Source organism: Aristolochia californica, unplaced genomic scaffold (assembly GCF_029961685.1).
Source record: "Aristolochia californica isolate CCGP_79_NKW_82.1479 unplaced genomic scaffold, dmAriCali1.0.hap1 SCAF_8, whole genome shotgun sequence".
In the NCBI taxonomy this organism is placed as follows: Eukaryota; Viridiplantae; Streptophyta; class Magnoliopsida; order Piperales; family Aristolochiaceae; genus Aristolochia; species Aristolochia californica.
In genome coordinates, this window is record NW_027182279.1 from 16,999,578 (window position 1) to 17,012,319 (window position 12,742).

The 12,742-nt window shown below is 30.1% G+C and overlaps 1 protein-coding gene across 1 annotated transcript in view; it reads left to right on the forward strand.

The window, feature by feature from the left end:
• The first annotated feature begins 424 nt into the window (after positions 1 to 424).
• The window catches only part of LOC137938325 (E3 ubiquitin-protein ligase AIP2-like), a 41,659-nt gene continuing 29,341 nt past the window's right edge, over positions 425 to 12,742 (forward strand). Inside the window, exon 1 of the mRNA XM_068783303.1 lies at positions 425 to 525. Coding sequence (XP_068639404.1) covers positions 425 to 525 — 101 coding nt within the window. The remainder of the gene's footprint in view (positions 526 to 12,742) is intronic.

Sequence of the window (12,742 nt, forward strand, 5' to 3'; positions counted from 1 at the left end):
TGGCCTCGATATCCTTTCTCCTACCATCCTTTATTTGACTCTCACATATCTTTGGGCCAACCTTTTGAATGTTGCTTCGGATGGGAGTTTAAGTCCATTTATACATACATATGGGTGTTTTAATTCCATTGAGACTTTTTCATATAGATACCGGGGGGTTTTTTATTGCCATCTTCTAAATGACAGGCTTTACCCACTTATCACCCATTTCGACCTATGAGACTCGGTGTGTGGGTTGGGACACCGTGATGGAGGAGAGTATTACTACATATATGTTACCCCTCTTAATTGGCATTTATTACTCCCATCACTTGAGAGTCGTTGTCCCGTGGAGGGACACGGTGATGGAGTTTTATTACACTTCTGAGTATTGCGTCCCACTACCTATAAAAGATAGGAGTGTGCCCTACATCCAACATGGGTTATGACTAGACTATGGAGCAATGTTGTACGGCTTGGAGTGATTTTAATCTCACTTATCTTATGCCAACTGGGCCTCATGGAAGAGACCACTAGCATGAGGGGGTTTGTTGGAAGATGGGCCCAAACCCACACGACCTAGGAAGGCTGACAAATCCATGTGTGTTGGAAGATGGGCCCAAGCCCATAAGACCAAGGAAGACCCACACATCCAAGAGATGTGGAAGATGGGCTCAAGGCCCATATATCAAGTCCATAACCTTTTTTTCCTCTTGTTTTCTCTCAATGAGTCCATTTCTCTTTTTCTCTATGAGCTAAATCCGTGGAGTCCTGAAAATCAACAATATTTGCATAAATTAATTTGTTTCAGCAAAAAGTGTTTTACCAAAAATGATTCCTAGAATGAATTTTCAAGTTGAAAGTGTGTCCAGAAAACATCAGGCACTAATGGTCATTGGAGATGTATTTTTACTAGAAATACTTTTCCAACGTTTCTTGAAAAAATATCACTAACAAAACCTTCTAGTTATAGAAAGTAATTTGTTTTGGCAAAGTTTTCCTAGAAAGAATTTTCTGCCTAAAATGTGTTTTCTAGGAAACATGAGGCACTAATGGTCCATGGAGACGTATTTTTACTAAAAATATTTTCTTAGCGTTTCCTAAATCAATGCTTTAACAAGGTCATATAGTTGTAGAACGTAATTTGTTTCAACAAAAAATTTCGAGTAAGAATTTTCAACTTCAAAAGTCTTTCTAGGAAACATGAGGTACTAATTGTCCTTGGAGATTTATTTTTATAAGAAATACATTTCTATCTTGTCCAAAAAATGCACTAAGAAGACCTTATAGTTATAGAAAGTAATTTGTATCATAAAAAAATCCTAACCACAAAATTTCCCTGCTTAGAATTTTCAACATGAAATTTTTTTCTAGGAAACATGAGGTAGTAACCCAAGGTTCATATTTTTACTAGAAATACTTTTTCCAATGTTTACAAAAAAAATGCACTAACAAGGCTTTATAATTGTCGAAAGTAATTTGCTTTAGAAAAAAATTGCTTTACCACAATAGTTTCTTGGTACGAATTTTCAGCTAGAAATTTTTTTTCCAGGAAACATGAGGCACTAATGGTCCATCACGATGTATTTTTACTAAAAATATTTTCCAAACATTCCCTAAAAAAATGCACTAACTAGTCCTTGTGGTTGTAGAAATTATTTTAGCACAAATTGCCAAACCAAGAAATTTTCTTGGTAACAATTGTTAGCTTAAAAAGTGTTTCCTGGAAACATAAGGCACTAATCATCCTTTGCGACGTATTTTTACTAGAAATACCTTTCCAATGTCTCCTAAATAAAGACACTAACTAGACCTTTGAGTTATAGAAAGTAATTTATTTCAACAAAAATTGTCTTACAACAAAATTTTCCAGGTAAGAATTTTCAGCTTAAATAGTGTTTCCAGGAAACATGATGTACTAATGGACCCTGGAGAAGTAGTTTTACTAGAAATACAATTAAAATTTTCCTAAAAAACGTTATAACAAGGCCTTGATGATATATAAAGTTATTTGTTTTAGAAAAAAATTCCTTACACCAAAATTTTCCTGGTAAGAATTTTTGACAAGAAAGTGATTTTCTTGAAACATAAGGCACTACTGGTCCCTGGACATGTACTTTTACAAGAAATACTTTTCCAATGTTTCCTGAAAAAAAGGCATTAACAAAGCTATATAGTTGTAAAATGTAATTTTTTCAACAAAAATATATTTATTAAAAAATTTTCCTAGTTAGAATTTTTAGCTTAAAAAGTGTTTAATGGAAATATGAGGCAATGATGGTCCATGTTGACGTATTTTTAGTAGAAATATATTTCCAATGTTTCCTAAGAAAATACACTAACAAGGCCTTATTGTTGCAGAAAGCAATTTCTTTCGGTAAAAATATCTTTACAAAAAAAGATTCTTGGTAAGAATTTTCAATTAGGAAAGTGTTTCCAAAAAAAATGAGGCACTAATGGTCCTTGGTGACGTATTTTTACATGTAATACATTTCCAATGTTTCCTGAAAATAAAATCAATGACAAAACTTTATATTTGTAGAAAATAATTTGTTTCAGTAAAGTTTTCCATTTAATATTTTTTTGCCTGAAAAATGTTTTCCAGGAAACATGAGGCACTAATGGTCCATGGAGCCATATTTTTACTAGAAGTACTTGTCCAACATTTTTTGAAAAAATGCACTGACAAGGTCATATAGTTGAAAAAAGAAATTTGTTTAAGTAAAATTTTTCTAGTAAGAATTTTCTACCTCAAAAGTGTTTCCAGGAAACACGAGGAACTAATGATCCCTGGAGAGGTATCTTTACTAGAAATACTTTAACAACATTTCCAAAAAAATTCCCTAACTAGGCCTTGTAGTTGTAGAAAGTAATTTGTTTCATAAAAAATATTCTTACCACAAAATTTCCCTGGTAAGAATTTTCAACATGAAAAATGTTTCTACGAAACATGAGGCAGTAATGGTCCCAAGGGTCATATTTTTACTTAAAATACTTTTCAAACATTTATAAAAAAAAATGTAGTAACAAAGCCTGATAGTTGTAGAAAGTAATTTGTTTTAACAAAAAATGTTTTAACATTATAGTTTCCTGGTAATGATTTTCAACTAAAAAACGTTTTTCTAGGAACCATGAAGCACTAGTGGTCCCTCATGATGTATTTTTACTAAAAAAAACTTTCAAACATTTCCTTAAAAAAATGAACTAACAAGGCCTTGTGGTTGTTGTAGAAAGTAATTTATTTTTTGCAAAAATTTCCTTACCTCAAAATTTTCCTGGTAAGAATTTTTGGCTAGAAAAGTGCTTCTAGGAAATATGAGGCACTAATGGTCCCTAGAGATGTAATTTTACCATAAATACTTTTCCAACATTCCAGAAAAAAAAAGTACTAACAAGGCCTAGTAGTTGTTAAAAGTATTTTGTTTTAGCAAATATTGCCTCACTTCAAAAGTTTGTTGGGTAAAAATTTTCAACTTGAATAGTGTTTATAGGAAACATGAGGCAATAATGGACCCTAGAGACATATTTTTACTAGAAATACATTTCCAAAGTTTCCTAAAAAAGGCTGTAACCTGGCCGTAATGTTGTAAAAAGTTATTCGTTTCAGAAAAATACCTTACGCAAAAGTTTTCCTAGAAATATTATTCAACAAGAAAAGTTATTCCATGAAACTTGAGGCACTAAGGGTCCCTAGACACATATTTTTATTAGAAATTCTTTTCTAACGTTTCTGGAAAAAATCCATTAACAAGGCTTAATAGTTGTAAAATGTAATTTTTTTTAGTAAAAATTGTTATTTTACATAATTTTTTGGAAAGAATTTTCATCTTGAAAAGTGTTTCATAGAAATATGAGGCACTGATGATCCATGGAGATATATTTTTATTAGAAATTATTTTCCAACATTTGATAAAAAATACACTAACAAGGCGTCATAGTTGTAGAAAGCAAAATTTTCAGCAAAAAATGCTTTACCAAAGAAGATTTTTATTAAGAAATTTTCAGGTAGAAAAGTGTTTCCAATGGTCCCATGAGACGTATTTTTACTAGAAACACTTTTCTAATGTTTCTTGAAAGAAAAATCACTAATAAAACCTTAAATTTATAGAAATAAGTTTCCTTCAACAGACTTTTCTAAGTAGGAATTTTTCTCCTAAAAAGTGTTTTCCAGGAAACATGAGGCACTAATGGTTCATGGAGATTTATAGAAACATGAGGCACTAATGGTTCATGGATATTTATTTTTACTATAAATATTTTCCCATTGTCTCAAGAAAAAATGCACTAACAAGGTCCTATAGTTGTAGAAAGTAATTTGTTTCAGCAAAAATTTCTTGTAAGAATTTTCAGCTTGAAAAGTGTTTCCAAAAAATATAAGGCCATAATGGACCCTGGGGATGTATTTTTACTCGAAATATAATTCAAACATTTTCAAAAAAAAGCACTAACAAGGCCTTATAGTCGTAGAAAGTAATTTGTTTCATAAAAAAATATCCTTATGACAAAATATCCCTTGGAAGAAATTTCAACTTGAAAAATGTTTCTAGGAAACATGAGGCAATAATGGTCCCAAGGGTCATATTTTTACAAGAAATATTTTTCCAACGTTCCTAAAAAAATGTACTAACAAGGCCTTATAGTTTTAGAAAGTAAATTATTTCAGCAAAATTTGCTTTACCACAATAGTTTCCTAGTAAGAATTTTCAACTAGAAAAGTTTTTCCAGGAAACATGAGGCACTAATAATCGTTCAGGACGTATTTTTACAAAAAATATATTTCGAACTTTCTTTGAAATAATGCACTAACAAGGCCTTGTTGTTGTAGAAAGTAATTTGTTTTCGCAAAAATTGCCTTACCACAAAATTTTCCTAGTAAGAATTTTGAGCTAGAAAAGTGTTTCTAGGAAATATGAAGCACAATTGGTCACTAGAGATGTAATTTTACTAGAAATACTCTTTCAACATTTCCTGAGAGAAAAAAATACTAACAAGGCCTTGTAGTTGTTTCAAGTAATTTGATTAAGCAAAAATTGCCTTACATCAAAATTTTCCTAGAAAGAATTTTCAGCTTGAATAGTATTTCAAGGAAACATTAGGCAATAATGGGCCCTAGAGACGTATTTTGACTAGAAATATGTTTCCTATGTTTCCTAAAAAGGCTGTAAGAAGGCCTTAATGATATAAATAGTTATTTGTTTTAGAAAAAAAATTCTTTACACCAAAATTTTCCTTGTAAGAATTTTGAACAAGAAAAGTGATTCTTAAAAATATGATGCACTATTGGTCCCATGACACGTATTTTTACTAGAAATAATTTTCTAATTTTTACTGAAAAAAGGCATTAACAAGGCTTTATAGTAGTATAATGTAATTTTTTCAGCAAAAATTGCTTGTTTACCAAATTTTCCTGATAGGAATTTTTCAGCTTGAAAAGTGTTTCATGGAAATATGAAGCATTCACGGTCCTTGGAGATGAACTTTTAGTAGAAATAATTTTCCAACGTTTCCTAAAATAATACACTAACAAGGCCTAATATTTGAAGAAATCAATTTTTTCGGCAAAAATTGTTTTACCAAAAAAGATTCTTGGTAATAATTTTCAGGTAGAAAATTGTTTCCAGAAAACATGAGGTGTTCCTTGTAGACATATTTTTACAAGAAATACTTTTGCGACGTTTCTTGAAAAAAACTTACTAACAAAACCTTACATTTATAAAAAATAATTTGTTTAAGCAAAGTTTTCCAAACAAGAATTTTTTGCCTGAAAAGGATTTTCCAGGAAATATGAGGCACTAATGGTCCATGGAGATGTATTTTTACTAGAAGTATGTTCCCAATGTTTCCTTTAAAAATGGACTAACAAGGTCATTTTTAGAGAGTAATTTGTTTAATCAAAAAATTTCTAGTAAGAATTTTCAGCTTGAAAAGTGTTTCCAAGAAACTTGAGGCACAAATGGTCCCTTAAGATATATTTTTACCAGAAATACATTTCCATCATTTCCAACTTGAGGCACAAGGCCTTATAGTTGTGTAAAGTAATTTGTTTGATAAAAAAATATCCTTACCACATAATTTCCCTAGTAAGAATTTTCAACGTGAAAAATGTTTCTAGGACACATGAGGTACTAATTGTCCCAAGGGTAGTAAGAAGGCCTTAATGACGTAAAAAAATATTTGGTAATAAAAATTGCCTTACAATAAAATTTTCTAGGTAAGAATTTTCAACAGGAACAGTGATTCTTGAAAACATGAGGCAATAATGGTCCCAGGACACGTATTTTTACTAGAAATATTTTTCCAATGTTTCCTAAAAAAGGCAATAACACAACTTTATAGTAGTAATATGTAAATTTTTTCAGCAAAAAAATTATTTCTTCAAAATTTTGCTAGTAAGAACTTTCAGCTTGCAAAGTGTTTCATGAAAATATAAGGCATTGACCATCCATCAAAATGTAGTTTATACTAGTAATACTTTTCTAACGTTCCCTAAAAGGATACACTAACAAGGTCTAATAGTTGCAAAAAGCAATTTTTTCGTCAAAAATTGGTTTACCAAAAAAGATTATTGGTAAAAATTTTCTGGAAGAAAAGTTTTTCTAGAAAACATGTGGCACTAATGATCCTTGGAGACTTATTTTTACTAGAAATACTTTTCCACTACTTCATAAAAAAATCACCAATAAAACCTTATAGTTATAGAAATTAATTTGTTTCATCAAAGTTTTCCAAGTATGAATTTTCTACCTGAAAAGTGTTTTATTGGAAACATGAGGCACTAATGGTCCGTGGAGACATATTTTTACTAGAAATACATTCCCAATGTTACCTTAAAAAATTCACTAACAAGGTCGTATACTTGTAGAAATTAATTTGTTTAAGAAAAAAAATCTAGTAACAATTTTCAGCTTGAAAAGTGTTTCCATGAAACATGAGGCATTAATGGTCCTTGTAGACGTATTTTTACTAGAAATACATTTCGAGCATTTCCAAAATAATGCACTAACAAGGGAAGTATTTTCAACTTGAAAAATGTTTCTAGGAAAATGAGGCAGTAATGGTCCCAATGGTCATTTTTTTAACTAGAATGTATATTCCAAAATTTCCAAAACAAATTCACTAACAAGACTAGTTGTATAAAGTAATTTGTTTCAGCAAAAATTGCTTTACCAAAATAGTTTCTTGGTAAGAATTTTTGGCAAGAAAAGTTTTTCTAGGAAACATGAGGCAGTAATGGTCCCTTGAGACGTTATTTTACTAAAAATACTTTTTGAACATTTTTTGAAGAAATGCACTAACTAGGCCATATGGTAGTAGAATGTAATTTGTTTTTCACAAAAAATTCCTTACCTCAAAATGTTCCTAGTAAGAATTTTTAGCTAGAAAAGTGTTTCTAGGAAATATGCACTAATGGTCCCTAGAGATGTAATTTTACTAGAAATACTTTTCCAATGTTTCTAGAAAAATATGAACTAACAAGCTCTGTAGTTGTTAAACGTATTTTGTTTAAGCTAAAATTGCATTACATCAAAATTTTCCTGGTAAGAATTTTCACCTTGAATAGTGTTTTTAGGAAACATGAGGCACTAATGAACCCTAGAGATGTATTTTTACTAGAAATAAATTTCCAAAGTTTCCTTAATAGGGCAATTACAAGGCCTTAATGATGTAAAAATATTTGTTTTAGAAAAAAATTCCTTAGACTAAAATTTTTTTGGAAAGAATTTTGAATGAGAAAAGTGATTCCTGGAAACATTAGGAACTAATGGTCCCTGGACATGTATTTTTACTAGAAATATTTTTCTAATGTTTCCTGAAAAAAGGCATTAATAAGGCTTTATTGCAGTGAAAAGTAATTTTTTCAGCAAAAATGCCTTATAACTAAATTTTCCTGGTAAAAATTTTCAGCTTGAAATGTGTTTCATGCTCCATGGAGACATATGTTTAGTAGAAATGCTTTTCCAACATGTTCTTAAAAAATACACTAACAAAGCCTTATAGTAGTAGAAAGCAATTTTTTCGGCAAAAAGTTGTTTTACCAAAAAGGATTCTTAGTAAGAATTTCAGGCAGAAAAGTATTTCCAAAAAAATTAGGCACTAATGGTCCTTAGAGACATATTTTTACTAGAAATACTTTTCCAAAATTTTCTAAAAACAAATCATTAACAAAACCTTACCGTTATAGAAAATAACATGTTTAAGCAAAGTTTTCGAAAGTAAGAATTTTCAGCCTCAAAAGTGCTTTTTAGGAAACATGAGGCACAAATCATCCATGGAGACATATTTTTACTAGAAATATTTTCCCAATGTTTTATGAAAAAAATACATTTACAAGGTCATATAGTTGAAGAAAGTAATTTGTTTCAGCAAAAATTTTCTACTAAGAATTTTTAGCTTGAAAAGTGTTTCCAGGTAACATGAGGCACTAATGGTTCCTGGGACATATTTTAACTAGGGACATATTTTCAGCATTACCAAAAAAATGCACTAACAAGGCCTTATAGTTGTATAAAGTAATTTGTTTCATAAAAAATATCCTAACCACAAAAATTTCCTGGTAAGAGTTTTCTACATGAAAAAGGTTTCTAGGAAACATGAGACAGTAATGGTCCCAAGGGTCATATTTTTGCTAGAAATAATTTTCCAAAGTTCCTAAAAAAATGCACTAACAAGGCCTTATAATTGTAGAAAGTAATTTGTTTCAGCAAAATTGCTTTACCACAATAGTTTCTTTTTTAAAATTTTCTAGGAAACATGAGGTACTAATGGTCCCTCGAGATGTATTTTTACTAAAAATACATTCAAACATTTTCTAAAAAAATGCACTAACAAGGCCTCGTGGTTGTAGAAAGTAATTTGTTTTCACAAAAAAATGTCTTACCTCAAAATTTTCTGGGTTTGAATTTTCAACAAGAAAAGTGGTTGTTGGAAATTTGAGGCACTAATGATCCCTAGAGAAGTAATTTTACTAGAAATAATTTTTCAACGTTTCCTGAAAAAAAGAGTACTTACAAGGCCTTGTAGTTGTTAAAAGTAATGTTTTGGGCAAAAATTGCCTTATATCAAATTTTTCGTAGTAAGAATTTTCTGCTTGAATAGTGTATCCAGGAAACATGAGGCACTAATGGACCCTAGAGACTTATCTCTACTAGAAATACTTTTACAAAGTTTCCTAAAAAAAGGCAGTAACAAGATCTTAATGATGTAAAAACTTATTTGTTTCAAAAAAAAATATCCTTACACCAAAATTTTCATGGTATGATTTTTTTGCAAGGCTTTATAGTAGTAAAATGAATTTGTTTTGCGTTAATTACCTTATTAAACATTTTTATTTGTAAGCATTTTCAGCTTGAAAAGTGTTTCTTGGAAATATGTTGCCTTGATGGCCCATGGAGATGTATTTTTAGTGAAAATTCTTTTCCAATGTTTCCTGAAAAAATACACTAACAAGGCCATAGTTGTAAAAAGCAATTTTTTTTGGCAAAAAATGCTTTACCAAAAACAATTCTTGGTAAGAATGTTTAGGTAAAAAAGTGTTTCCAGAAAACATGAGACCATAATGGTCCTTGGAGATATATTTTAACCAGTAATATTGTACCAAAGTTTCCTGCAAAAAAAAAAAAAAAAGAAGTTACCAAACGTTATAGTTATAGAAAAATAATTGTTTCAGCAAAGTTTTCCAAGAAAGATTTTCTGCCTGAAAATTTTCCATAAAATATGAGGCACTAATAGTCCATGGAGACGTATTTTTACTACAAATATTTCACAATGTTTCCTTAAAAAATGCACTAACAAGGTCATATAGTTGTTGAAAGTAATTTTTTTCAGAAAATTTTTTCTTGGAAGAATTTTTAGCTTGAATAGTGTTTCCAAGAAACATGAAGTACTAATGGTCCTTGGAGATGTATTTTTAATGAAAATGCATTTCCACTGTTTCTAAAAAAAAAACATTGACAATGCCTTATTGTTGTAGAAAGTAATTTATTTCATAAAAAAGATCCATACCACAAAATTTCCATGGTAAGAATTTTCAACATGAAAAATGTTTCTAGGGAACATGAGGCAGTAATGATCCCAAGAGTTGTATTTTCACTAGAAATACTTTTCCAACATTTTTAAAAAAATACACTAACAAGGCCTTATAGTTTTAGAAAGTAATTTGTTTCAGCAAAAATTTCTTTACCACAATAGTTTCCTGGTAAGAATTTTCAGCTAGAAAAGTTTTTCTATGAAACATGAGGCACTATTGGTCCCTCGAGATTTATTTTTACAAAAAATAAATTTCAAACATTTTCTGAAAAAAAATGCACTTACTAGGCTTTTTTGTTTTAGAAAGTAATTTGTTTTCTCAAAAATCGCCTTACCTCAAAATTTTCTAGGTAACAATTTTTCAGCTTAAAAAGTGTTTTCTAGAAATATGAGGCACTATGGATCCCTGGAGACATATTTTTACTGGAAATGGTTTTCCAATGTCTCATGAATAAAGGCACTAACTTGACCTTAGAGTTGTAGAGTGTAATTTGTTTCAACAAAAATTCCTTGGTAAGAAATTTCAGCTTGAATAGTGTTTTTAGGAAACATGAGGCACTAATGGACCTTGGAGATGTATTTTTACTAGAAATAAATTCCTAAAGTTTCCAAAAATAGGTAGTAACAAAGCTTTACTGATTGTAAAAAGTTATTTGTAATAGAAAAAATGCCTTACACCAAAACTTTTCAGGTAAGAATTTTCAACAAGAAAAGTGATTCCTGGAACATGAGGCTATAATGCTCTCTGGACAAGTATTTTTACAAGAAATATTTTTTGAACATTTCCTAAAAAAAGGCATTAACATGGCCTTATGGTAGTTATTTTTTTTAGTAAAAATTGCCATAACACAAAATTTTCCTGGTAAGAATTTTCTGTTTGAAAAGATTTTGAAGGAAGTATGAGGCACTGAAAGTCCACGGAAATGTATTTTTAGAAGAAATAAATTTCGAACATTTCCTTGAAAAAGCACTAATAATGCCTTATAGTTGCAGAAATTATTTTGTTTCAGCAAAAAATGGTTTACCAAAAATGATTACCGGCAAGAATTTTCAGGTAGAAAAGTGTTTCCAGAAAACTTCAGGCTCAAATGGTCCTTCAAGATGTATTTTTACTAGAAATATTTTTCCAACGTTTCCTGAAAAAAATCACTAACAAAACCTTATAGTTATAGAAAGTAATTTGTTTTAGCAAAGTTTTCCAAGAAAGAATTTTCTGCCTAAAAAGTGTTTTTCAGGAAACATGAGGCACTAATGGTCCATGAAGACGTATTTTTACTAGAAATATTTTCCCAACGTTTCCGAAAAAAAAAAAAGCGCTAACAAGGCCATATAATTGTAGAAAGTTATGTGTTTTAATTTTTTCCATACATAAACTCTAAATTTTTCATTTTGTTGTGATCTATTTGCCTTTTTTGTTTACGGGAAGAAGGGAGAGCGAAAACTCAAAGTTTTGATTTAAGAAAAAAGTATACATCTTAAATGGAAATGCACAATGCACAAATGTAGAGAGAGATAATTTCAAAGAGTGTCTGTAATTTTTTGGGATTGTAATTTATTTTTAGTTTTTATATATTAGGTTTTGCAATCGTCGGGGAAAAGGGGGAGGCATGGTTTTTTAACTAAGTGTTGACTCCCAATCCATAAGACTTTTGTAACAAAAATATAGCCCGTTACGCATGATAAATCACTTTACAATCATCTATGGTGGTTAGGTCAACTTTTTGTAAATAGGCAAAATAATGGCTTGTTTGACTCGGGTAAATATCCCACTGCACGTTCACTTGAGAATTTAATGAACGTTTGTTATTTTCTTTAAAAAGTTTGGATCCATAGGTCATTTTCAACTATAACAGGTTTCAAGCATTCATATCCATTTTTAAAACGTGTGTAGAGGAAATCTCTATTTTATAAAATTCCAAGCTATTAGGGTTGAACTAGAAGAATTTCCCAAACTTGGATAACAAAACTTTTGTGTTCATTTTTTTTTGTGTAAATAATTTTTTTTTACATACATTTGTGATTTTTTAAAAATTTTTCCATACATAAACTCTAAAGTTTTCATTTTGTTGTGATCTATTTGCCTTTTTTGTTTACGGGAAGAAGGGAGAGCGAAAACTCAAAGTTTTGATTTAAGAAAAAATTATATATCTTAAATGGAAATGCACAATGCAAAAATGTAGAGAGAGATAATTCCAAAGAATGTCTATAATTTTTTGGGATTGTAAACACTTTTTAGTTTTTATATATTAGGTTTTGCAATTGTCAGGGAAAAGGGGGAGACGGGGAGGTTTACCTAAGTGTTGACTCCCAATCCATAAGACTTTTTTTACAAAAATATAGCCCGTTACGCATGATAAATCACTTTACAATCATCTATGATTGTTAGGTCAACTTTTTGTAAATGGGCAAAATAATGGCTTGTTTGACTCGGGTAAATATCCCACCGCACGTTCACTTGAGAATTTAATGAACGTTTGTTATTCTCTTTAGAATGTTTGGATCCATAGGTCATTTGCATCTTTAACATGTTTCAAGCATTCATATCCATTTTTAAAGCATGTGTAGAAGAAATTTCTTTCTTATAAAGTTCAAAGCTATTAAGGTTGAACTAGTGGAATTTTCCAAACTTGGATAACAAAACTTTTGTGTTCATTTGTGGTGTGTGAATAAATTTTATTTACTTATTTTTTTTATTGTTTTTAATTTTTTCCATACATAAACTCTAAAATTTTCATTT